General features: G+C 50.8%; 1 protein-coding gene across 2 annotated transcripts; it reads right to left on the bottom strand.

Annotated features, from left to right (window-relative positions):
- Positions 1-3,714: 3,714 nt before the first annotated feature.
- Positions 3,715-22,348, bottom strand: POFUT2 (protein O-fucosyltransferase 2). 2 transcript variants are annotated; one of them, XM_072640830.1, is made up of 9 exons: positions 22,137-22,348; positions 21,137-21,387; positions 18,491-18,635; positions 17,381-17,491; positions 12,089-12,155; positions 8,350-8,475; positions 7,457-7,637; positions 7,026-7,149; positions 3,715-5,680 (listed from the first exon to the last, which is right to left on the bottom strand). In XM_072640830.1, exons 1-9 carry the CDS (start codon positions 22,307-22,309, stop codon positions 5,527-5,529), a joined length of 1,332 nt encoding a protein of 443 aa, XP_072496931.1. In that variant the 5' UTR covers positions 22,310-22,348; the 3' UTR covers positions 3,715-5,526. The 2 variants fall into 2 exon arrangements, with proteins under 2 accessions (XP_072496931.1, XP_072496932.1); XM_072640831.1 differs by having other exon boundaries at positions 21,179-21,387; positions 22,137-22,342.
- Positions 22,349-22,384: the final 36 nt, after the last annotated feature.

Below are 22,384 nucleotides of genomic sequence, written 5' to 3'. Positions count from 1 at the left end.
GTGAGAGTGCTGGGGTGGGGGTGGGGGGCTGCTGGCACCCTGCCCCAGATGGAGACTTCCCTGTGGATTAGTGACTCTCCTGCTTCTTCTTTAGTTGTCTTGTATACTCCAAGCTCTCTCTTCTCTCAGGGATTGTCCCCTAAGCCTCACTCAGTGCCATCCAGGCCATGCTGATCCTGGGATGAGAAGGCCCTGCCTGCCATCAGCTGCTCACCCTCAACTGAGGTTTCCCTGCTAGTACCATCTTGATCTTAACCAGATGTTCAGAGAAGTACCAAGGCTAATGGTACTGGTCTGCTCAGAAGTCCTGAATGAAAGGTATTTTCCAGAGAGTGGCAGAAAGTGATTGATCAGTGCAGGGAGATAAAGAGGCTATGTTCAGCCAGACTTGGACTGCAGGTTATACCCAGGCAGGCATCGAAGTGAGCTGTGTGTCTAAACTCTTTGGGAATAAAATCTCTTTGGGATGCTGATTTATTGGCTCTAGAGGTCAGGCATATTTATAATATGGGCTCAGAAGTGGGGCTGAAGCTGGCCACAACCAAGGGGGAGCTGCCTTGCCACTGCCCATACACTGAGAAAATGGCAGGGCTCCTCCCCAAACTCCCAGCTTGCCCTTGGAGAGCTAGCCTTGCAGGAACATGTGCTCAAAGCAGGTCAAAACTGCCCGTGAGGAGAGAGGGGGCTTGACAGCCACGGCCCAGATGGCTGTGGAGCAGAAAGTGAGGCTGGTAACTTTGCACAGCCCTCCCTCCCTCAAATCAAGGTCAACTGCTAGTCATGTCATCATCTTGATGTCATGGTCCTCTTTGAGAATGAAGGACAAACATGACAGCTGCCCAGTCCAATCTCCATCCACAAAGGCCTCCATGGTTTTTCAGGAGGGGAAACTGAGGTCCACAGAGGCCGAGTGTAGGCAAGTACTTGCCCTGCTTCCCCCATGGTGGTTCTAAGGGTCACATGAACAGAGCCGTTGGGGTTGGGGGAGGGAGTACTGACCTTGATGTTCAGGTGAAACCAGGTTCTGTGATCCTGTGGTTGTGTGATCCTGGGTAAGTCACTGACTGTCTCTGAGCTCCAGGCAAGGGAGACTCTCAAACCCACCATGAGTGAAACTGCATTGGCAGAGTGTGCCAATTGGCACCCACAGTCTGAGATCTGCCCTTCCCCATGCTCATTCTGGTTATCCATGTTCGGGTATTTGGTGGGCCCCTTTCCCATCCCCCAGAGGCTCTTGAAGGCTCTGCTACAGAACTGGAGCCACATATGTGGACCAGCAACAGCCAGCCTGGCTAAGACCAGAGACCCATCTTAGAGGGAGGGGCTGCTATTGGAATAAGTGGAGGGAGTATCTGAGGGGATTGAAGACCTAGCTCACTCCATAGCTAAAGCCAGCCTCCAAATGGGTCAGCTTGGCTTCACTTTTTGACCTGGGCAGGTCCTTCCCCTGGCCCAACACGGCCCGATGGGAGCAACACAGACTGAGAGACCCCAGGCTGGGTAAAGTCCAAATCGCTGCCCTAGGGACTCTGCAAGAAAGCAAATGGCCAGCAGGTGGCAGAATTGGCAAAGTGAGGGATCAGGGATGCTGATAAGCTTGAGGGGGAGAGTGATGTCCAGAGCACAGGCTGCGGCTGGAGGGCTGCCCATCCCTGCTCCAAGAGCTGCAGGCTGGCGGCTCCATGGGCAGGCTGTATAACAGCAAGCATCCTAGCATACCCAGGAAGACCTGCTAGTATAGGTTCTTGAATTTGCTTTTCTTAAAGGAAAGCAACTTTGAAGGGGTCAACCATCTTACTTTAATCAAGCATATATATCATTCACTTAGTTCAGAAGAAAAGGTCACCACCCTGAATTTCAGAGACAATAAAGACAGAATTTACAAGCAGAAATTACAGAGAAAATAACCTAAAGACCAACAGATAGGGCTTCTAATTATCTGACCATAAGCAATACATACACCACAGATCAACAGACAGTTCCAACTGTCTGACCATTACATACATACATAGTTACTAGAGAGAGAAGCACCACCATCTGGGTTTTCAAAGTGGAAGGGGGGGGGGGGCTCCTTAAGGGCTACCCAGAGTCTCCTCTGGCCAAATCACTCCTACATTCTTCCAATGAGTAAGCCCCTAAGCAAAATGCTAACCTCAGAAAAACAGAAGGCATCACATCTGCTTAATTACCAAAAGGTGTGAAAGCCTTTAAGCAAGCAAGCCTTCCCTAAGCAAGCCTCCTTTACTGGGCTCCATGTGAGACCTATTATGAGCAGGAAAGATTTTAAATCCCATTAACTTTACTGACCTCTAGTCTAACAGGAGGCTGACTTACAGTAAGAAATGCTAAATGCATTGCTGGCCTGTGGCCAGTGGAGGTCTGTGTCTTATTTCATGAGGGCACCCCAGGGGACACTGGCCCAGGGTGGATCCTGCCACCAGCCTGGAGTCTGGGGGAGTGCTTGGCCCCACTGAGCAGACTGAGGGTCAGCACAAATTGTCAATGATTTGAGCAGACCCAAGTACAGTGAGCTCGAGGGCTTTTGTGGGGGGTGGGAAGGAGGATGACCAATTGTAAAGTGGTCTCTTAGCCTGATGTAGGTGGGACCAAGGCTACAGTGTATTTGATAACCCTTAGAATCTGTTAATGACCTGCCTTTCTTATTCTCCATTGGCCCATCTTTTAAAAATCAACAGTCTACAGTACTGTGATAGAGAAATATAGGATCCGATGATGAACATCCCACATGGGGTGGGCTCACTCTGATGGGCTGGGCAAGACCAGCTTGTAATGAGGAGCTCCAATCATGGAGCATGAGATGTCCTTGAACCAGGGTGTGACGGGGTAAGATGGTCCCATGATGATGCTCCTTGGCACCCAACTGCCCACTGGCTAACACGAAATGGGAAGCCCCACCCACCCACCTCAGTCAAAGCTCTGGAAGGATGTGGATGGAAGGATGTGGATGGAAGCCCGGCAAGGCCCAGATGGGCTACTATCTTCTGACCCCTGGGATTTTATGCCAACTAAAGGTATCATTGAAAAAACCTCTGGTGCCTTCTCAGAGTTGGCTCGTTTTGTTTTGGGGGAAGAGGCCAGGAGCAGCATATGAAAGTAAAGCCTGGGGCTTCTTTCTGCCCCTGGCTTTCCAGGACCAGCTGTTTCTCTAATCATGGCCATGGGCTTTGAAACATCTCAGCGTGTTCTATCAGGGCTGGCTTCAGGTTTCTGTAGAAACCAGCTGGGGGAGCTGGGGGGGGGCCGAGCTCTCCAGGCTTCTGATTCAACCCTCACAGCTCCCACCAGCAACTTCCATGAGAACCGCCCCCCCCTCCCCCCATCCTCCTGTGGCCAGACTTGTCGGGGCTGGACTGCGTTTGCATGAGGAGTCAAGAACTCTGGTGAATTCAAGTTCGTCTTCAACAGAGAAGTCCGACAGTAGCCAGCGGGGTGGTCGGATGGACCTTAAACTTCCGCCCTACACAAAAAGGGGCGGAGAAACTTAGAAACAAATTTTGTGATAAACAGATTAAAACTATTTGGCAGCTAGGGGGCACCATAGAGCACGGGAGTCAGGAAGACAACCATTCAAATCCTGCCTCAATTAGAAGCTGTGGAAACCTGAGCAAGTCACTTCAAACACTGCCTGTGGATGGTCAGTCAGACCCCCCTCCTCCCCAGTCGGGAAGTAAGGGAATAAAGCCACCCACCAGGTACTACAAAGCATTTTATTTTCTTTAGAAACAGGAGGCACACAGTTGGATTCCACAACTTACTGCATAGAGCTCAGGTTAAAAAAATGTCCACTGTATAAAAAGGCACTGTCCGCAGGCCACAGGTTTACTGGAAGCCTCATTTCATTCTTAACACTCAGCTTTACAAGTGGAAAAAAACAAAATCCTCTGGGGCTCCACATGGCCCTGGGGGCAGAGGACAGCACCATCTTTCTTCCATTAGAAGTCAGGAGGGGAAGGGTTTTTACAAAGTGGGTTGAAGGAGGGATGCTGCTGGGTCACTGGTGTTCCCTGGACCTCGGCCCTGTGCTCTGGCTCAGGGCCTCCAGCTATGCACTATGGCTAACATTGAATGGATGGGGCACAGGAGAGGTGGTCCTGTGAACCTTGAGCCCCAGGCTACATTGAGGTAATCTCTAAAGCATTTGTCCAGTGGGGGTGAAGTTTTTGTGAGAACAGGACAGGAATGAAGCACAGCTGGGCCATGGCCCTTCCTCTCAGCCCTCCACCTACAGCCTGCCATGTAGCCCCATGTTTTCTTTGGTAGAACTATTCCTGATGGGGACAGTAGAAAAATGCCCTAGAAAAATGATTTTTTTAAATGCAGAACCCAAAACTCCAAGGAATCTGCCAACACCTTTTCTGCAGTAAATCTTTTGAAGTTGATGGGTACTATTCAACCTATTAGGATCACAGGCAATGGGACCAAGGACAGGAAAAAGTTCAGCTAAAAAAATTTTTAAAATAACAGTCCCAGTCTTGGCCTTGGCTCCATCCCCTTGCTCCTTTCCCCACCTCATCTGTGGTGAGGGACAAGTCAAGTGAGATCTGACGGCTCCAGAACAAGTCCCAAGGAGGCTCGATCTGGGTGTGAGTGAGCAATACTGGTTCCTCAGAAAGACACCATAATTAAGAGGAATTCTCTTCTCCCTGGACAGGACAAACCAAACTTTGAAAACTCCACCATGGGCCATGTGGCCCTAAAGACATCTCACCTGATCAGAACAAAAGTGCCAAGGCTCAGAATCCACCCTCAGGGAGCCTGCTCGGGGGAGGTACCATGTCCACATGGTTTAGGAAAGCATCTGGCAGAACCTTCACCTGCCCTCACAAAATCCAAGAAGGCTGTTCTGGGGCCTACCCAACTTGACTGTGTTGTTATTTACTACTACACACTACAAGGGGAGAATAAACAGCTCTTTGGTCACTTATGTGGTACCCACAGGTGGGCCCCTGTCACAGCCTCAGGGCCAGGCCTTTTAGGAAGGGGCAGGGATCTGGGCTTTCAGGCTCCCCTCATTCAACACTGCTCCCTTTACCCAGGATTAAACAGTGATTTTACAACTGGACAAAATGCTTGTGAAAACCCTCCCAAACAGTTCTAGGAAATATAGACCCTTGGGCATCAAGACTCTTTCCACCGAAATGTGCTGACCAGGCCTTAAATGGAAACCCCAAAATCAATTCCTCCAGACAAAGGCTTTCTTGTAAACAGAGTCCAAGGGAATGTTACCCACAGCTGATGACCAGCAGAGCACAGGACAAGGCCAAGTCTCCAGCAGTGATTCCATTTATATCCAAGCATAAACGCAGCTCCTTTCTGAGAAGTAATAGCTGGGTCTGCCCTCCCTGGGGCCAGACACTTAGCTGACCACACTGGGCCTCTTGAGCCATTCTATACCATCAGCTGGCCTAATGTGTACTAGGCACAGCAGAGGGTGGTGTGATAGCTTGGAGCTGCCCGTGGGCCTGGGTGCAGGAGCAGGTGCGCCAGCTCCGACTAGAGGCTCCCTTAGTAGGCGATTCTCCAGTGGGTGGGCTGCTCACACTGTTGTTCTTGGTCCCCACAAAATCGGTTGTAAGTCGTTTTGGGGTCCAGGCCTAGAATCTCTCTCTCCTCATGAATCCGAAAGGAGAACGTGGACACGGAAGTGCCAATGAAGAATCTGCAGAGGAATGAAGGCACAGCCATGACAGCTGCCTGATGGGCTTCACATACATACATACACACACCTACCTACACACATGCACTCACATATGTACACACCTACACACATGCACTCACATACACATACCCACCCACATACACTTACATGCACTCAGACACATAGACAAACACACCACACCCAAATACAAACACAAACACACATCCCTATACACACCCACACACACCCAAACACAAGCACACACATCTCTACACACACACAATAATCACAAACCCAGGTTCTCTCCTCTGTCTCCTCTTCCTGTTCTCACCCCCTAACTCCAGGTCAGTCACACCCTCCCTGCATGTAGCAGATTGGATCCAATCATTCAACAATCACTAAGCTGACTTTCTAAGTTGTCTTACGGTCACCGGTCACTGGTAAGTGGGGAGCTGGGGAGAGACCCCTGAGGGACTGAGGGGGGAAGGTGTGTCCTGGGCATAAGGACAATGGCCTACAGCCACGAAATAGAGTACTGAGTCTGAGAATGGCCAGGAGGCAGGGGAGGCAGCCACTCCTGGTGGCTCTGGGCTCTGTGCTTGGGAAGCGATGGCTCTGAGGAAGGAATGGAGAAGGGAAAGTTTAGAATCTGGAGCCCAAGCAAAAGGGGGACAAGTAAGGAAGAGGACAGAGGCAATGTGGAGGCAGAACAGATGGAAAAAAGAGGACTGTCTTCCTCCATCCCTCCCTCATCCCTCACTAGGTGACTGTACCCAGGCTTGTAACTATGGAATTATTCTATCTCCTTCCTCTCCCTCAAACTGCCCCCCCCCCAAAAGAAACAGAAGTTGGGAGGAGGGGCTAGGGGAAGACAGAGGTCTCTTCAGGGGATGTGGAGAGACACTCTACAGCCAATGGGGGAGAAGGTAGTGGGGAAAAGGGCTGGTTGAAGTATCAAAAGCAGCAGGAGGTCACGAAGGATGAAGGCTGACAAAGGCCTTGGGAGTGAAGGGCCTGCAGTGAAGGGATTGCCGGGAATCTTGAAGGGGTCAGAAAGTGGCAGAGGAAAGATGGTAGTCAGTGCCCATGATTCTATGAGATTGAGAGTGGTATGGTGTGGGCCAGGGCTTTGGGTTCTATCAAGGAGGAGGGTGCAGCTGTGCCTGTTTAAGGAGAGCTCAAAGATCAATGATGTGGCTCCCTCCTGCCAAAGAAGAGAGAGGACGCAAAGTTCCTCACTTTTCCCCATCCAATCTCCCCCAATGCCAGTGAAGACTGAGCTCTAGACTTGGGTCCTCATTCTGCCTTAGACGCTGTCTCTGCAATCCCAGTCACACCCAAGAGGCACCATCAGGTGAGGATTTACCGGGCGTGGCTACAGATCCACTGGTCGATGATGGCGATGCCACCATCTTTGTAGAGCTCTAGCTCCTCCCAGGTGGGCTCAAACCTAACCATTTCAGGAAGCAGCCTCTTGAGCTCTTCGCACTCTGAAAAGAGATGACATAATCCTGGATTTAGGACAAGCCTCTCATGGGTCACTTGGCCAAACACAAATGGGGCACCAAGAAGTAGGCCCAGGGCCATGAAGGCCAGTACAATTTGGGGGTTTTCCACTTGGGGAAGTACGTGAGGAAACATCAGTAAATGAAACAACCAACCCAGTCTTCCTTCCACTGGTGGCAGGTTTGGGAGAACAAGATTCCAGAGTCTAAGGAATGGCCCAGGTCTCCTCTCAATGGAAAGCAAGGACTTGAGAGAGACTGCCCAGGACGGTCACCACCTTGTATAACATACCCTTTCGAACGGCATCTGTCGCTACAAACACTCTGTCCAGTTTGTGGGTCTCCATAAGGCTCCGGATGGTCTTCACTGCTCCTTGCAGACTAGGCACGTCTTCTCTGTGACCCCAGACAAAGTCCTTCCTTCTGAGGTGCACTGCGAGGTAAGGACCACCCAGGGAGGTGCCCAGCTTTACCTAGCAGAAAACAACCAGCACATGCTGTAACACAACAGCCACATTTTAGAGTCTTCCTTTGGGCACCAAGCTCAGCTACATCCGAAGGGATCCAGGACCCCTGACCAGGGCTCAGCTCAACTTAAGCATTTGGCCAACTGAATCATTTTATTTAAGGAGAGGACATTTAAGAGGAGAACCTGGTTCTCATTTATTTAAATCTGTCCCTGTCTTCTGACAACCAGGAGCTGGGTTGAAATGACAGGGAAGATGTTTGTAAAGACCTCCTAGTGGTTAATTAAGAAAGAGCAATTTTAATCTGAGGCAGTGAAATGGAAAATGTTCCAAGAGGCACTACCCACCCCATGCGGTGAACCTGTCTTCTAGATCTGCTAGCTGGGCCAACGATCAACGTCTACAAGATGACTGCTACAAGAAGACGATGCTGAGCCATCATGAGCAGTTCTAACCTCTGCTATCTCACAAGCATGGCATGCAGGCAGGGGCTGGTTCCCCGAAGGCCCATGAGGGCAACGACTCTAATGTCATCATGTCTGTGATGCTGGCCTGGGGAGGATCACGAAGTATCTGTAATGAATGTGGGCATAACTTTGGTGATATCCCAGGGCTGAAGAGCAAAGGGAATTCCCAAGCTGTGCCCAGTTTAACATGGAAGGAATCAGAGGAGCAGCACACAACCCTCCAGGAAGGAGAAAACAGTGTCACAAATGACCTTCATCTTTGTCCAGTCTTCATTGTAAGAGATCTTGTCCGCCTCATTGGTGGAGTTCAAATACTTGCTTCTGAAATCATCTCCCACCATGCGAAGGTGTTTGGCAAACACCATACTCCTACGGGTCTGTCAAATGGAAACACTGATGAGCAGAGGCCTCGCCACCACAGGGATGTTTGCTCAGGGCATCCCCAAATCTCGAGTGAGGTCATAAGATTCAATCACCTACACGTGTGAGCACTACAAGCCTACCCAAACCCCAAGAGGACAATGATTTAAATGTCAAAAAGGCTATCATGCTTCCCAGTACAATTATACACCACCGCCATCTTGTGTCTGACATTGCTCCAGGCACTTTGTGAAAACTTCCCTCAGCCGCACCTAACCCTAAGATGGATCATCCACAGAAGGAAGCTCGGACATGACCCTATAGAAGAGGCCTAAGGGAGATAAGAGGACCAGCGTGGTCACCTCAGAGGTCCTCCCCTACTAATCCTTGGTCTGAAGAAGGGGCGGCGCTAGACAGGCTGTCTTTAATTGTTTGTTAAAACTAAACATTTATTATTCAAAATTCACAAAACAAAAGAAGTAGAAAATGAATGCAAATAACTGACCTTTTGAATCCTCCCTTTTCTAAGTCTGCAGCATTTCTACTTCTGAAGCTACAAGAAGCTCCCAGCTGCACTAAGACTTTGGGGACACTGTTCAGCAGGCAATCCTACAAGCCTGGTAAGAATCACTTCAGCCCAACCACTTTCTCCAGAAGCTCCATGAAATTCACTTCACTGCTGAGTCATCAGGGCTGCTGAGCTGAACTGGGAAACTCATCTAGGAAAATGAGGACCCAGCATCTCCTTCAGCTGCTCCTGTGCATCCCTACTGGCCCCTGCCTGGGCCACACCCCCATCATCCAGAGTCCCTTGTACTCACCACCCCAGATCTCTGACCTCAAACTCCTGAAATCTAATCAAGACCCATGTCAAGAGCCTCTTGGGGGAGGGGGGGGAGGAGAGGGAGAAGAGAGGGATGGAGAGGAGGAGGAGGAGAAAGAGGGTGAGGGAGAGTAAGAGTGGCAGGGAGAGGGAGGGAGGGAAGGAGAAAGAGAAAGAAAGAGAGAGACAAAAGAGGAGAGGGACAGGAGACAGGGGGAGAGAGAGAAAACACACATGGGTATAAGCATTTTCAGAAGGGAGGGCCTCACTCACACAAAGAGGATCAGTGTCCAAGGATGAGAACTAAACCCAGTCAGCACAGAGTTCTGCTGAACATGTTTCATCTGACATGACTCCAATGTTCTCACTGCTATCCTGTGGACATGTGGGGCTCCAGGTTCCCTGAGAGCTCTAGCACGACCATGCACATGTTCAGCAGAAATAAAGGGGAACCATCCTGGCATGTGCTCTATGCAAAGATCAGAGGACCGCCATCAATTCTACTGAAAGAACTGTCTATCTTGGGGGCAGTTTTGTAGTCTCACACCTAGAGTGGAAGGGATGGACCTCAAGCGATCAATAAGCCTGGTCTGTACCTTGAAGATGGGTAAGATATTACTGGCCCTATTTTACAGACAGACACTGAGGCTTGGAGGCTTGTGTTGCTCTGTCTCTCTGTCCTCCCCCTCTCTTCCTCTCTCCACACCTCCTCACCCAAGTGGCTGATGGGACCCTTTCCTCTGAGTTGGGAAGGGCCCACATGTTTCTTTCTCCCTAGAGAAGCTGGTCCAAGTCCACGTTGAGGTCTGCAAAGCCCCTTTAGAGATACCGCCTCCTTTGGTCTTTCAAAAAGCTGGGGGGGGGGGGGGGAGCTATTTTTAGCCTGGTCTTACAGATGAAGCCACTGAGCTAGGGGCAGGAAGCTACAGGAGTTGTCCAAGGTCCTAACAAGCCTAGTCAGCCAGGAGCAGGACAGGAGGAAGTCTAACCAGCTGCCCCCAAGCAAGCCCAGGCTCTTCTGCTGGGCTCAAAGACAAGAGGAGAAGAGGTCTGATAATTGTAACCTAACCCCGCCTGACAAGGAGACTCCCCAAGCCATTGAGGAGAAGGCTTCCAACTTGGCTAGCGACCAATTCAAAAATGAATCAAATAAGACCTCAGTCATTCTGGAAGGATGGCAGCCACCTGCAGCCCACCTAGCCACTGGGATCCTCGGTAAAAGCCTCTGGAGTGGACAAAGGGCAAGGGCTCACAGGCAGCTGCACAAGCCTTCTCAGTAAAAGTAGAAATCTCACTTTTCCCCATGGACTAGATGCCAAAGGGGATTTCTTTTCTGTGGCTCTCCTGGAATTTCTATCTAGCTCCTGTAACATGGCCAACCAGTGGCAGAAGCCACTGACAGAGCTCCAATGAGGCATAGTCCATTCCCCATGAGGACAAGGCCACCCATCCCCAAGGCCCCTGCTCCTGCCCTCATGGGGCCCACAAGGGCACGTCCAGGACCATTTCCCCCTCCCTAAGCTGACTGTCTGATGGCTTGTTCTCAAGGCCCTTCCCCCCAAGTGCCCACCTCTGGACACTCCGGGTACTCACTACCCTCCTTAGACCATGGCACGGGTTCTTACTGCCCATTCTCCTGTGGCTTAGCTAGTAAATGTTCTCTTGTCTTAAAGGGGCTGGGAAAACTCCGCTTCTCTTCCTGAGGCATCAAAGCACAGTGTACCCTTCCAAGAATCAAAAGAAAAAAGAGGGTTTGAGCTGGGCCTGAAAGATGGGCCCAGAACTCACAGACCCAAGTACAGTGAGGTAGCTCTGGACTCCACCTCCTGGGGCGGGGACTAGAGGCCTCCTTGTCAGGTGCTGCCAAGAGGGCTGGCTTACAGCCTCTTCGGCCTCAACCACTCCCAAACTTATGTTCAGGGCTCCCCTGTCTGGGGGCTGTCCCAGGTGCTGAAGCCAGAAGAGATGGCCTGGGGGTGAAGGCACCTGGGAAAACAGAAAGTGATGTGGTCACAGACCACAGACACAGCCCATGTGGGCATGAAGTATGGCAGCCACAACCGCAGTCATGGCCTAACCGCCCTGGCAGCTGTGTGCCAACCTCACCACAAGGAGCATCATGTGCCCTGAGGCATGCTTCGGCTGCATTGGGAGAGCCAGACCCGCAGCACATCCTTAAGGCACAGCTCAGCCAGGGGTCAACACCAGGCTGCCCCTTGGAGGGTGGCCAACTGAGGCAGAAGCCAGGCTCCAAGGAACGGTAAGGGAGCCTCTCCCAAAATGTCCCTGGGTCAAAGAACGAGGGTAGCAAAACAAGAAGGCTCAACACCATTGGCCGGCTGAAAGGCTCATGAGGGAAGGGGAGGGGAGGCGTCCCTGCTTAGTGCAGCTCTGGACCAGACAGGGACTCAAGTCTGCCTCTTTCCAAAGAAAATTCCATGACTAGAATATTAAAATGTACAGAACTCACTTTTGCTGCTTACTTCCTGGGTGACCGTGGGCCTCAGTTTCCTCATTAGTAAAACAAGGGCTATAAGGTGGCCTCTAAGTGCTCCCAGCTCCATATCCTAGGAAGGGGCCATGGGGACGGCCTCCAGGGAAGGACTGAGCTATTTCCCTTTCAAGGCAGGCAGAAGGAATTCTTTAATTCTTTTTGCCTCCTACTTTCTCAGGCTGAGGTTTACAATCTACTCACTGCCAGGCCAAAACAGCAAACAAATACGGCTAGGTTTGTTGGCACCATTTAAAAACAATTGAAAATACAAACTGCTTGGACTCAACTGTGTATCAGTCCAGGAGATACTCACATCCCAGTATTCTTTCCCTCCATAGTGGTCGTGAAGGAGATTTTCGGCTCGGTCTAACATCACTGAGCTAGTTTAAGGTGAGAGAGTGAGAGCGAGAGAGAGGGAGAGGAGAGGGAAAGAGAGAAAGAGAAAGAGAGAGAGAGAAAGAGAGAGAGAGAGAGAGAGAGGAGAGGAGAGGAGAGACGGGGGGAGAGAGAGAGAGAGGGAGAGAGGGAAGGGGGAGGGAGGGAGAGAGGGGGAGAGGGAAAGAGAGGGAGGGAGAGGGGGAAAAGAGAGAGAGAGAGCAGGAGAGAGAGAGAGAGAGGTGACATTTATTTCTTTTATAAAATAATCAAATTCATACTTGTTTCTACAAATCTGTTCTGTGCTCAGGAATTGCTTAAGCCTCCCACACCCTTCCCTGAAGAAAGCTCGGCTATAGCCCCTCCATCTCCGCCTGGGGAATCTAAAAGACCCTCAAGTCTGGCAAAGCCTGTCTCCGAAGTGTTCTACTCTGCTCCTGAGCCCCACCACCAACTCCTGAGGGAGAGAGAGGGAGAAAGAGAGAAGAAAGGAGAGGAAGGGAGAGGGAGGGAGAGGGGGAGAGGGAGAGAGGGGGAGAGAGGAGGAGAGAGAAAGGGAAAAAGAGAGAGAGGGGGAGGGAGGACCTCAACCTCCCCAGTGACCTCCACTGTTCATCATAGACAATGTGGTTTCCATGGGTAATCCTCTATTCCAGCACGCCCAGCACTAGGGTGGGCCCTGTATTCCTGTAGTTATTATTCCAGGGTCAAGATCATTTAGTGACAGCCAGCTTTAACACCTTTTCTTCAAGTGTATCATTTTACCTTCTAAATCATCCCAATTAAACAGCTTTGAAATATGTATAATCAATCAATTATTAAGTCCTTACGGTGTGCCAGGCTTTACTAAGCTCTGAGGATACAAAAGGGGATCAAAGAGTCCCTGCCCTCAGGAAGCTCCCCATCTAATGGGGAAGAGAACATGAGCACAAATCTGTGCAAAGCAAGACAGACAAGAGAGTGAGGGAAGGCCCTGGGGAGGCTTCCCGGAGAAAAGGGGACTTCAGTGGGGACTTGAGGGAAGCCTAGGATCTCAGTGGTCAGAGTGGAAGAGGGTCAGGCTTCAAGGAAGGTCAGAGACAATGTGCAGAGACTGAAATGGAGGGGGCGGGGGGCGCGGGGTGCTGTTCATGGGATACCTAAGAGCACACACCAGAGGTCAAAGTGTAAGAAGATGAGAAAGGGAAGAGGGGCAGGGTAGGAAGGACTCTGAAGGCCACACAGAGCACTGTGTGTCTGTTCCCAGGTGTGACAGGGAGCCCTGGCCTTTCCTGAGTGGGGGGGTGACCTGGTTGGACCTGTTCCTCAGGAAGATCACGTTTGGTGTCTGAAGGGAGGCTGGACTGGAGGGAGGAGACCTCCTTCCCAACAGTCATGGCCATAATCCAGGAGTGAAGGGACGACGGTCTGCACCAGGGTGGTAGCTATGGCAGTGCACTGGAGAGAGATGCTGCCAAGATGATATCAACAGGTCTTGGCCCCATATTGGATATGGGTCAGGTGAGAATCCAGGGTGACTCCTTGGTGTGGAGCCTGAGAGACTGGGAGGAGGGTGATGCCTCTACAGCAACTGAGAAGGAAAGAGGGTAGGACTCAGGGGGAATGAGGAGCTCCACTTTGGACAGACTGCATTTACAACATCTGTTGGACGTCTGGCTGGAGACGTCTGAAAAACAGCTGGAGAAGCAGAGCGACTGGAGGTCACAGAGTTTGGGAGAGGAAATGTCCGTCTGAGAATCATCTGAATGGAGATGGCTGTTAAATCCATAGACGCAGAGGAGATGATCCTCAAGGGAAGCAGTCTGGGGGGAGTAGAAGAGGGCCCAGGACAAGACAGCTGTGGACAGAGGGTATAACTGGGAGGAGAACCCAGCAAGGGAGCAGTCAGAGAGGAAGGAGGGAGGAGGGAGAAGGTGGAGACCCAGGACAGAGAGAGACTTAGAGCAGTGAGACCATCCAGGAGGAGAAAGTGGCCCCTGGTGTCCAGGGGTCAAGGAGCATGAGAACTGAGAAAAGGCCGCTGGGCTTGGCCACTGTGTAGGCGGCAGGGTGGGTGGAATGACGGGGTCCGAAGCCAGACTGTAAGGGGTTAAGAAGAGAGTGAGGGGAGAGAGAATGGAGGCAGCAGGTATAGACGGGCTTTCTGAGGACTTTTGCTACAAAGGGCAGAAGAGATTATAGGGTCAGAGTCAGCAGGGACTGGTGGGGCAAGTGAGGGTTGGTGCAGGATGAGGGAGATACAGGCCTGTTTGTAGGGAGGAGGGAAGGAGTCAGTAGAGATGGAGAGATAGGGTAAAAGTGAGGGAGAGGGGATGACAGAGGAGATGGGATTTGACAGGATCACTCTGTCAGGAGTGAGGCCACCTCCTCATGGAAGACAGGGGTAAAAGCACACAGCACTGAAATCAGTGAGCACACTTTGCTCACCAAAGTCTTTATGCAGACGAATCAGGTCTGTCTACAGTTCTAGTTTGGGGGCCTTCAGACCTAACAGTCAACAGTGAACTGTTCTGGGCTTCAACATTTAACCAGCAACATTTTTAGTTCAAAAGTTATGGCCAACAGAATTGGAGAATGCTGTGAGTTCAGAAATCACATGCAGAATGTGCCCAAAAGAAAGGCAGAGAAACTCTAAGGGGGGGTTTTCCTCCTTGCTCAGTTACTGGGGGCAGGCCTCATTTCGCACTATCTCAGGGCAGGTGCAGCAGAAAAGGCCCCTGGGAGTGGTGTTCCTGGGTCTGGGGGAGACACAGTGAAAAAGAGAGGGAGAAAGCCCAACAGTAAGAGATAGAAAGAGAAATCCCATTTAAAGTTACTGCAGACACTATAAAACATCTGAGAGTCTACCTGCCAAAACAAACCCAGGGACCATATGTACACAATTATAAAATACTTTTCATACAAATTAAGTCAGATCTAAATAACTGGAAAAACATCTGTTGCTTGTGGATAAGCTAAGCTAATATAATAAAAATGACAATTTTACCTAAATTAATTTACTTATTTAATGCCACACCAATCAAACTACCAGACTTTAGAAAACTACCTTTCCTAGAGCTAGAAAAAATAGTATCAAAATTCATCTGGAAGTACAAAAGGTCCAGAATATCAAGGGAATTAATGAAAAGAAATGCTAGGGAAGGTGGCTTAGCCCTACCAGATATCAAATTGTATTATAAAGCAGTAATCATCCAAACCACTTGGTACTGGCTAAGAAATAGAGGGGCAGGTAGATCAGCAGAACAGGTTAGGTACTCAAGACACAGTAGTCAATATAGCAATCTACTGTCTGACAAACCCAAGGATCCCAGCTTCTGGGATAAGAATTCACTGTTTGACAAATACTGCTGAGAAAACTGGAAAATAGTATGGCAAAAACTGGTCAGAGACCAACATCTGACACCATATACCAAAACAAAGTCCAGATGGGTACACTCTTTAAGTATAAAAGCTGGTACTATAAGCAAACTGGGAGAGCAAGGAATAGTTTATCTGTCAGATTTATGGAGAATGGAAGAATTTATGACCAAACGAGATAGAGAACCCTATGAAGTGCAAAATGGATATTTTTGATTACATTAAACTGAAAAGTTTTTGCACAAACAAAGCTCAGGCAACCAAGATTAGGAGGAAAGCAGAGAACTGGGAAAGAATTTTTACAACTAGTGTTTGTGATAAAGACCTCATTTCTCGAATATATAGAGAAATGAGTCAAATTTACAAGTCATTCCCCAATTGATAAATGGTCAAAGGATACGAACAGGCAGTTTTCAGAGGAAGAAAGTAAAGATATCTATAAGTCATATGAAAAAGTGCTCTAAATCACTAAATGCAAATTAAAACAACTCTGAGGTATCACATCACACCTATCAGATTGGCCAACATGGCAAAACAGGAAGATGATAAATGTTGGAGAAGATGTGGGAAAACTGGAACACTAATTCATTGTTGGTGGAGCTGTGAACTGATCCAACCATTCTGGGGAGCAATCTGGGACTATGCCAAAGGGCTACAAAAATGTGCAAACCCCATGACCCAGCAATACCACTTCTAGGACTGTATCCCAAAAAGATCATAAAAATGGGGGAAAGGTCCTATATGTACAAAAATATTAATAGCAGCTTTTTGTGGTGACCAAGAACTGGAAATTGAGGGGACAGTTATCCATTGGGGAATGGTTGAACAAGTTGTGGTATATGAATGTAATGCAATACTATTGTGCTATAAGAAATGATGAACAGGAAGTCTTCAGAGAGGCCTGGAAAGACTTATATGATCTGATGCTGAGTGAAAGGAGCAGAACCAGGAGATCACTGCACACAGTAACAGCCACAGTGTGCGAGGACTGTTTCTGCTAAACCTAGCCCTTAACAGCAATCCAAGGACCTAAAACATTCCCAAAGGACTCTTGAGGCAAAATGCCATCCACGCCCAGAATAAGAACTCTGGAGTCTGAATGTAGAGTGAAGTAGACTATTTTCTTTTTTGTTTGATTTTGTTTTGCTTTTTTCCCCCTTTGTCCTGGTTTCTCTCATTCATTTTAATTCTTCTATGCAATATGACTAATGTGAAAATGTACTTAATAGGAATGTATGTGTACAGCCATGTCAGATTGCATGCTATCTTGGAGAGGGAGAAAATTTAAAACTTATGAAAGCGAATGTTGAAAACTATAAATAAATAAATTAGAAAAAAAAAAAGAGAGGGAGGGGCCAGAAAGCCTAAGGACTTCATCTTCCTCACGTCCCACCACTAAGGCTCTTGTGGGGCTCTTCAGAAGTCACTCCACTGGCCCAAGGTTCCATTCCTGTGTTGAGCAGAGTCCCTGGTGTTTTAGGTGCCCCCAGTCCCTCGCCCACACATCAGCTTGTGTCGCATACTTGCTCCACAAAGCTGATGACCCTGAGCCTTGAGGGAGCTCTGTAGTGAAAATGGTCTGATTCCCCGGTGATGTCTGTCCCAGTCTGCTCTTCTTTCTTCTGAGTGGAGATCTCAAAGACCGAGCCAAGCCAAGTTGCTCCAAAGAGGGAACCAAACCAAACCCTGGACTTCCTCTGCCTTCCCCCTCATCCTCTAGGACCTCCAGGAGTCAAGCACATGTGAGATCTGAGGCCCCTCAAGGGCCTCCCCCAGCACATCCGAAGCAGATTTCCATGCCCGAGACAGTGCCCCCTCCACGGTAGACATCCAGCAGATGCCGACTGACTGACCGGCCATTTGGGCTGCTTACCGGGCCGATGTGTTCTTCAAAAGCACGGGGGCGATGATGGAAGCAGAGCCTTGGACCGACAGACAAGAAACATTCAAACCTCTGGTTTCTTCGTAGCCCCAGAACCATCCTCTGTGAGGAAAGCAAACAGACAGAGGTGTGGCTGATGCACATGCCAGCACACTCACATCCTAATCCCTGCCCCACTGTAAGAACTGCTCAATGGGTCACAGGGATCGACCTTAGACAGGTAGGCTGTACCTGGCAGAGCGTGGCATCCTGGGAAGTGGGTGCATTATTCCAATGCCCATGCCACAGCTCCTGGGGGCCACAACCAGTGATTCCAATGGTACAAAACAGAATATTTTCCATCGTTCCGTAGGGTCATCACTGGGACTAATCGGGCCTAGCTGAATGCCATGGTTGGTAAAGTCTCTTCTCCTTGTTCAGATCAATAGGAAAAAAAACCTGAGGTGGATCAATGAGACTTCTTCCATTCATTTTTGGTCCCAGGTAGAAGGCTAAATTTACAGATACTGATGATCCACAAAGTATGGGAAGAGAAGGATGGATGACACAGAACTAACACATATTCAGGGCTTTGGCATTAAGCATATCACGTCAAATTCACGTGCTCCAAAAATCACCTCAAGCTGATGAATCAGGAAACTACTGAATGTGGGACTCAAAGGAGGGCCACTCCCACTCCAGTGCCCCCCATGTCCTCATCAGCCTCTGCCTGCAGACCCTCCCCCAGAAGGCCTGGGGGTCCCCATGGCTTCAAAGTGAAAATGATTCTATTTACAAAGGGACATTTGCAGCCTTCCCTGGGCACACATACAGAGGGCTGCCTGTCTGCCTGGAGGTCTGCTGCATTAGTGGTTGGTACCTCAGAATGTGTAATAACCATCTCAGACAAGAGAGATTGGATAAAATCTGACGTGAAGGAAAAATAATCCTCCTTTAAAAGACCTAAGCAAGACAAGAAAGTTAACTCAGACCAACTCTCTTTTCTAGATTTAAACATTTTCCAGCATTGCCGTTCCTTGGCCCATGCTCCTTTTGATGGCCAGCCCAAGGCTGACATCAGCAGACCCGAGGAAGGCGCCAGGGCGGAGCCGCGTTACCTACCGGAAATAGTCATGTTTGTCCCGGGAGTACAGGAGCTGGTCGATGCATGGCCGCTCATCAATCTTCTCTTCCCAAGTCCCCTCTTTCCAGCCTTCTGCGTAACTCTGCAGGACATACACCTGCTCGATAAAGGGGCCGCCTGACTCTGCAAAAGAAGCACACTGGTGTTAAGATACAATAGGAAAGGGTGCACTGTTACCCTGTGGAGGCAAGTTAAGGCTAGTGGAATTTCCCCAACAGGTCACCCATTAACTCTGAAAAGTAGTTTCAGAATGTCATTTAGTTGGGCAGGCCTCAAAATGAGACAGGCAAAAAGCCCTCCAAGGTGACTTCAACAATCAGGGACTCAAAACCACATACTAATTTCAAATGTGGCACAAGGCTATCTGCAATGATTTTACACCACCAGACGGACATTCTTCCCTCTCATCAGCCCCATCTATGAGCCCCCCACCCTGGGTTACTGTTGTTGCCCCTCTGTACTTCCAGGGCGGCACCTCAACCACTCCAGGGGGCTTGGGCCACAGTAAGAGGGTGAGCCTTCCCCATCTTCAGAGACCAAGATGCCTGAGGTCTTGAAGAGCCTGCTTCCCTCTGTCATGTTCTCTCCCCCACTCCTCTGTGCTGGCTGGCTGAATCAAACTGATGACTGTAAGGAAAGGGGGGTTCTAGCTTTTCTGGCCAAATCTGCTTTTCTACTTCTACTGAGACAGCTCAGCTGCCAGGATGGATGGAACAAAGATGACAGACAAGAAACAGAAGGTGGAACTCTTCTTGTGTTCCTGCTTTCTCTACCAAAGAGTGATCTTTGAGCTGAAAAGGAGTGGATGCTAACGACAGGTAAAGAGAAAGTGAGCATCTGATAGCTGGCATTCATACATGCTTTAAGGTCTGCAAGGCACTCACAAACAGCCAGGGCCAAGTATTATTCCTGTTTTATAGTTGAAGAAACTAAGGCAGACAGGGTCATATATTCTAAGTGGTAGAGGAAGGGACCTGAATGCAGGGCCAGAGTTCCATCAATATTGAGCTGCCCTGGTTGAGTCCGGCTCATTGGGAGAACAGGTTGGGCCACTGAAGGGTCCTGACTATGGTTGGCAACCTTGGAACCAGGGGAGGGCAAATGTTGCTATTTCCAAGGCAGGAGAGAATGCCTTTGATGTAGAGAAAATGCCAGACTTGTCATCAAGGAGAAGTGGATAAACAAACATCTGGGAATTCCTGACCAAGAAGAGGCAGCAGGCTCAGCCATGTGGGGTGAGCCTCAGGTCAGCAGATGGGCACCTGGGGTGGGGGGGGATGTGACAGACAGAGATCATCTGGATCAGATGGAGAGCTGGGGGCCAGAACCTGATTCAGATCAGGCTGGACCTGATGTCAGACCAGCAGATCGCAGTGAGGTACCCCAGGGATCTGTGCTGTTGAAAATATGAAGCAATAACTTTAGAAATGGCAAGCTTCTTGAATGTGCAGTCAGCACAAATCCAGGAGAGGGAGCTGGCCCAGCGGGCAGAGTCAGGCTCCAAAAAGATCTGGGTGGCATAGAATCCTGGGTCAAACCTAAGATGGAATTTCACAGGGACTCTGCATAGGGATAAACACAATCTTCCACTCCACATCAATATCCTGAGCATCAGAGATGTGACTACAGATGGAAGCTCCCCTCCCAAGGGCCTGGGAGGTTTTGTGGACCCCCAGCACATGTGGCACAGTGGGACCCACCAGACCCAAAGGGTAGATGGATGCTGTCTTTAGCGGCAGCAGGACCTGCCCAGCATCCAGGCCCAGGGCAGGGATGTGAGGCTCCTCCTGGACCTCTGTGCCAAACCAGATCAAGCACACAGGGTTTGGTTCTGGACCCTGTGATGTGAGAAGGCTGAGTGGGCAAATGTTCAGGGAAGGGCCCCACATTCATGCCTCTGGAGGACTTCAGCGGGAAATGACAGCAAATTTCCATATCTGAAGGGCCACTGTGGAATGGCTCTTAGAAGCTGTCCAGCTCCTCCGCTTACAGAGGAGGAAACTGAGGCCAGGAGAGGGTAACTGACTTGGGTCACCCAGGTAGTATGTGGCACAAGGAGGCTGAAGAAACAGTGGTAGGAGGAGAAATCAGGTCTGCGCAAAGCTCAAGGGAGCGCCCCTCCAAAGGAGAATGGGCATCATTTCCCTCCACCACCTCCTTTTCTCCCCCTCAGAATCTCACTCCACCACTGCACAACACATTAAGGTCTTTACCAAGGGTCTGAGGAAGTTCTGTGACCCAAGTCACACAGTTCCTCAGTGTTGGAGGCTGGATTGGAACTTGGGTCTTCCTACCTCCAAGGAGGCTCCCAACCCAAATCCCAGGAGTATGCTTGATATGTTTTCTTGGTGTCTGTGTTCCCTACACTGGAAGGTAAAGGCCTTGAGGACAGGGTATCTGTGCCAGTTGCACACTAGGCTCTTAATAAGTTGTTCTGTCTAGAATGGTGTTTGCTCCTGTCCTCCTATCTGGGCTGTCCTCACTTCATTTGTGGAAACCTTCCCTCTCTCTAACACTGCCTCGGTCCTGGCCCCCCCACAGCCAAACTCTCTCCCCCTCCTGGAAGTTGGGCTCCCGAGGGGCCCGGGCAGGGGTGGTTGGGGGTACCCCGGGGGACGCTGTACCTGCCATGAATTGCTCGTACTCAATCACGGGAATGTTCTTACTGAGACTCGGGAGATCGAAGAACTCGGCCCAGGGGATGCGGACCTGGTGGATGTCCGGGCTCTGCCAGTGATAGAGGCGGCCCCAGGGTGGCAGCACCAGCACCCATGCTTCCGACTTCAGCAGCGTCTTCAGCAGCGATGCCAGGCGGATGTACACATCCCTGCGGAGGTTGAAGCCTTCAGGGGGATTCACGTCATACAGAAGGTACCTGGGGGGGCACAGACGGAGGGTCAGTCCTGGAGGGCTGGCCACGAGCAAAACGAAAGAGGGGTAAACACCCAGGGACCTGTGTGGCGTGCAGGACCCTCAGGACAAGATGTGGTGAAAACCCCCTGGGGAGGCCCACACGCGGGGCTGCTGGGGCTGAAGGCAGGAGGTCTCCTTATCAATCAATGCTCATCAACTTTCACGGGCTAACTCCTCAGTTACCCTCTCTGTAAAAGGGAACCAATAAGGGCCTTCCATCCCTGCCGGGGTCCTGGAGGCCCCGCCCCTTCATATCCCCCCGCGGGGGTCCTGGAGGCACCGCCTCTTCACCCCCTGGGATCACCGAGGCCCCGCCCCTTCATATCCCCCCACGCGGGAGTCCTGGAGGCACCGCCTCTTCACCCCCTGGGATCACCGAGGCCCCGCCCCTTCATATGCCCCCCCGTGGGGGTCCTGGAGGCCCCTCCCCTTCATATGCCCCCCCGTGGGGGTCCTGGAGGTCCCGCCCCTTCATATCCTCCCGTGGGGGTCCTGGAGGCCCCGCCCCTTCATATCCCCCCGCGGGGGTCCTGGAGGCCCCTCCCCTTCATATGCCCCCCCGACTCTTCATATCCCCCCGCGGGAGTCCTGGAGGCACCGCCTCTTCACCCCCTGGGATCACCGAGGCCCCGCCCCTTCATATCCCCCGCGGGGGTCCTGGAGGCACCGCCTCTTCACCCCCTGGGGTCACCGAGGCCCCGCCCCGCTCACCTGCGCTCCCGCGCTGCGGCCGCCGCGCCCCCCGCCGCCGCCCCCCATTGGCCGGGTCGGAACTCGTCTCCCTGGGCCCGACCCAGCGGCATGGCGGCGGCCGCGAGGAGCAGCACCAACAGCTGCCTCCGGGGCCCGGGGACAGCCCGGGTCTGAGGCGTCTCCGCCGCCATGTCCGCAGGGGCGCGCCGCGCACACGCATTTCCGGCACATGCACACACTTCCGGCGCACACCGGCTCTCTCGCGG

Source organism: Notamacropus eugenii, chromosome 2, assembly GCF_028372415.1.
Source record: "Notamacropus eugenii isolate mMacEug1 chromosome 2, mMacEug1.pri_v2, whole genome shotgun sequence".
Classification (NCBI taxonomy): domain Eukaryota; kingdom Metazoa; phylum Chordata; class Mammalia; order Diprotodontia; family Macropodidae; genus Notamacropus; species Notamacropus eugenii.
Note: the sequence above shows the minus strand (reverse complement) of the source record. Positions and strands in the feature narration are given on the sequence as shown.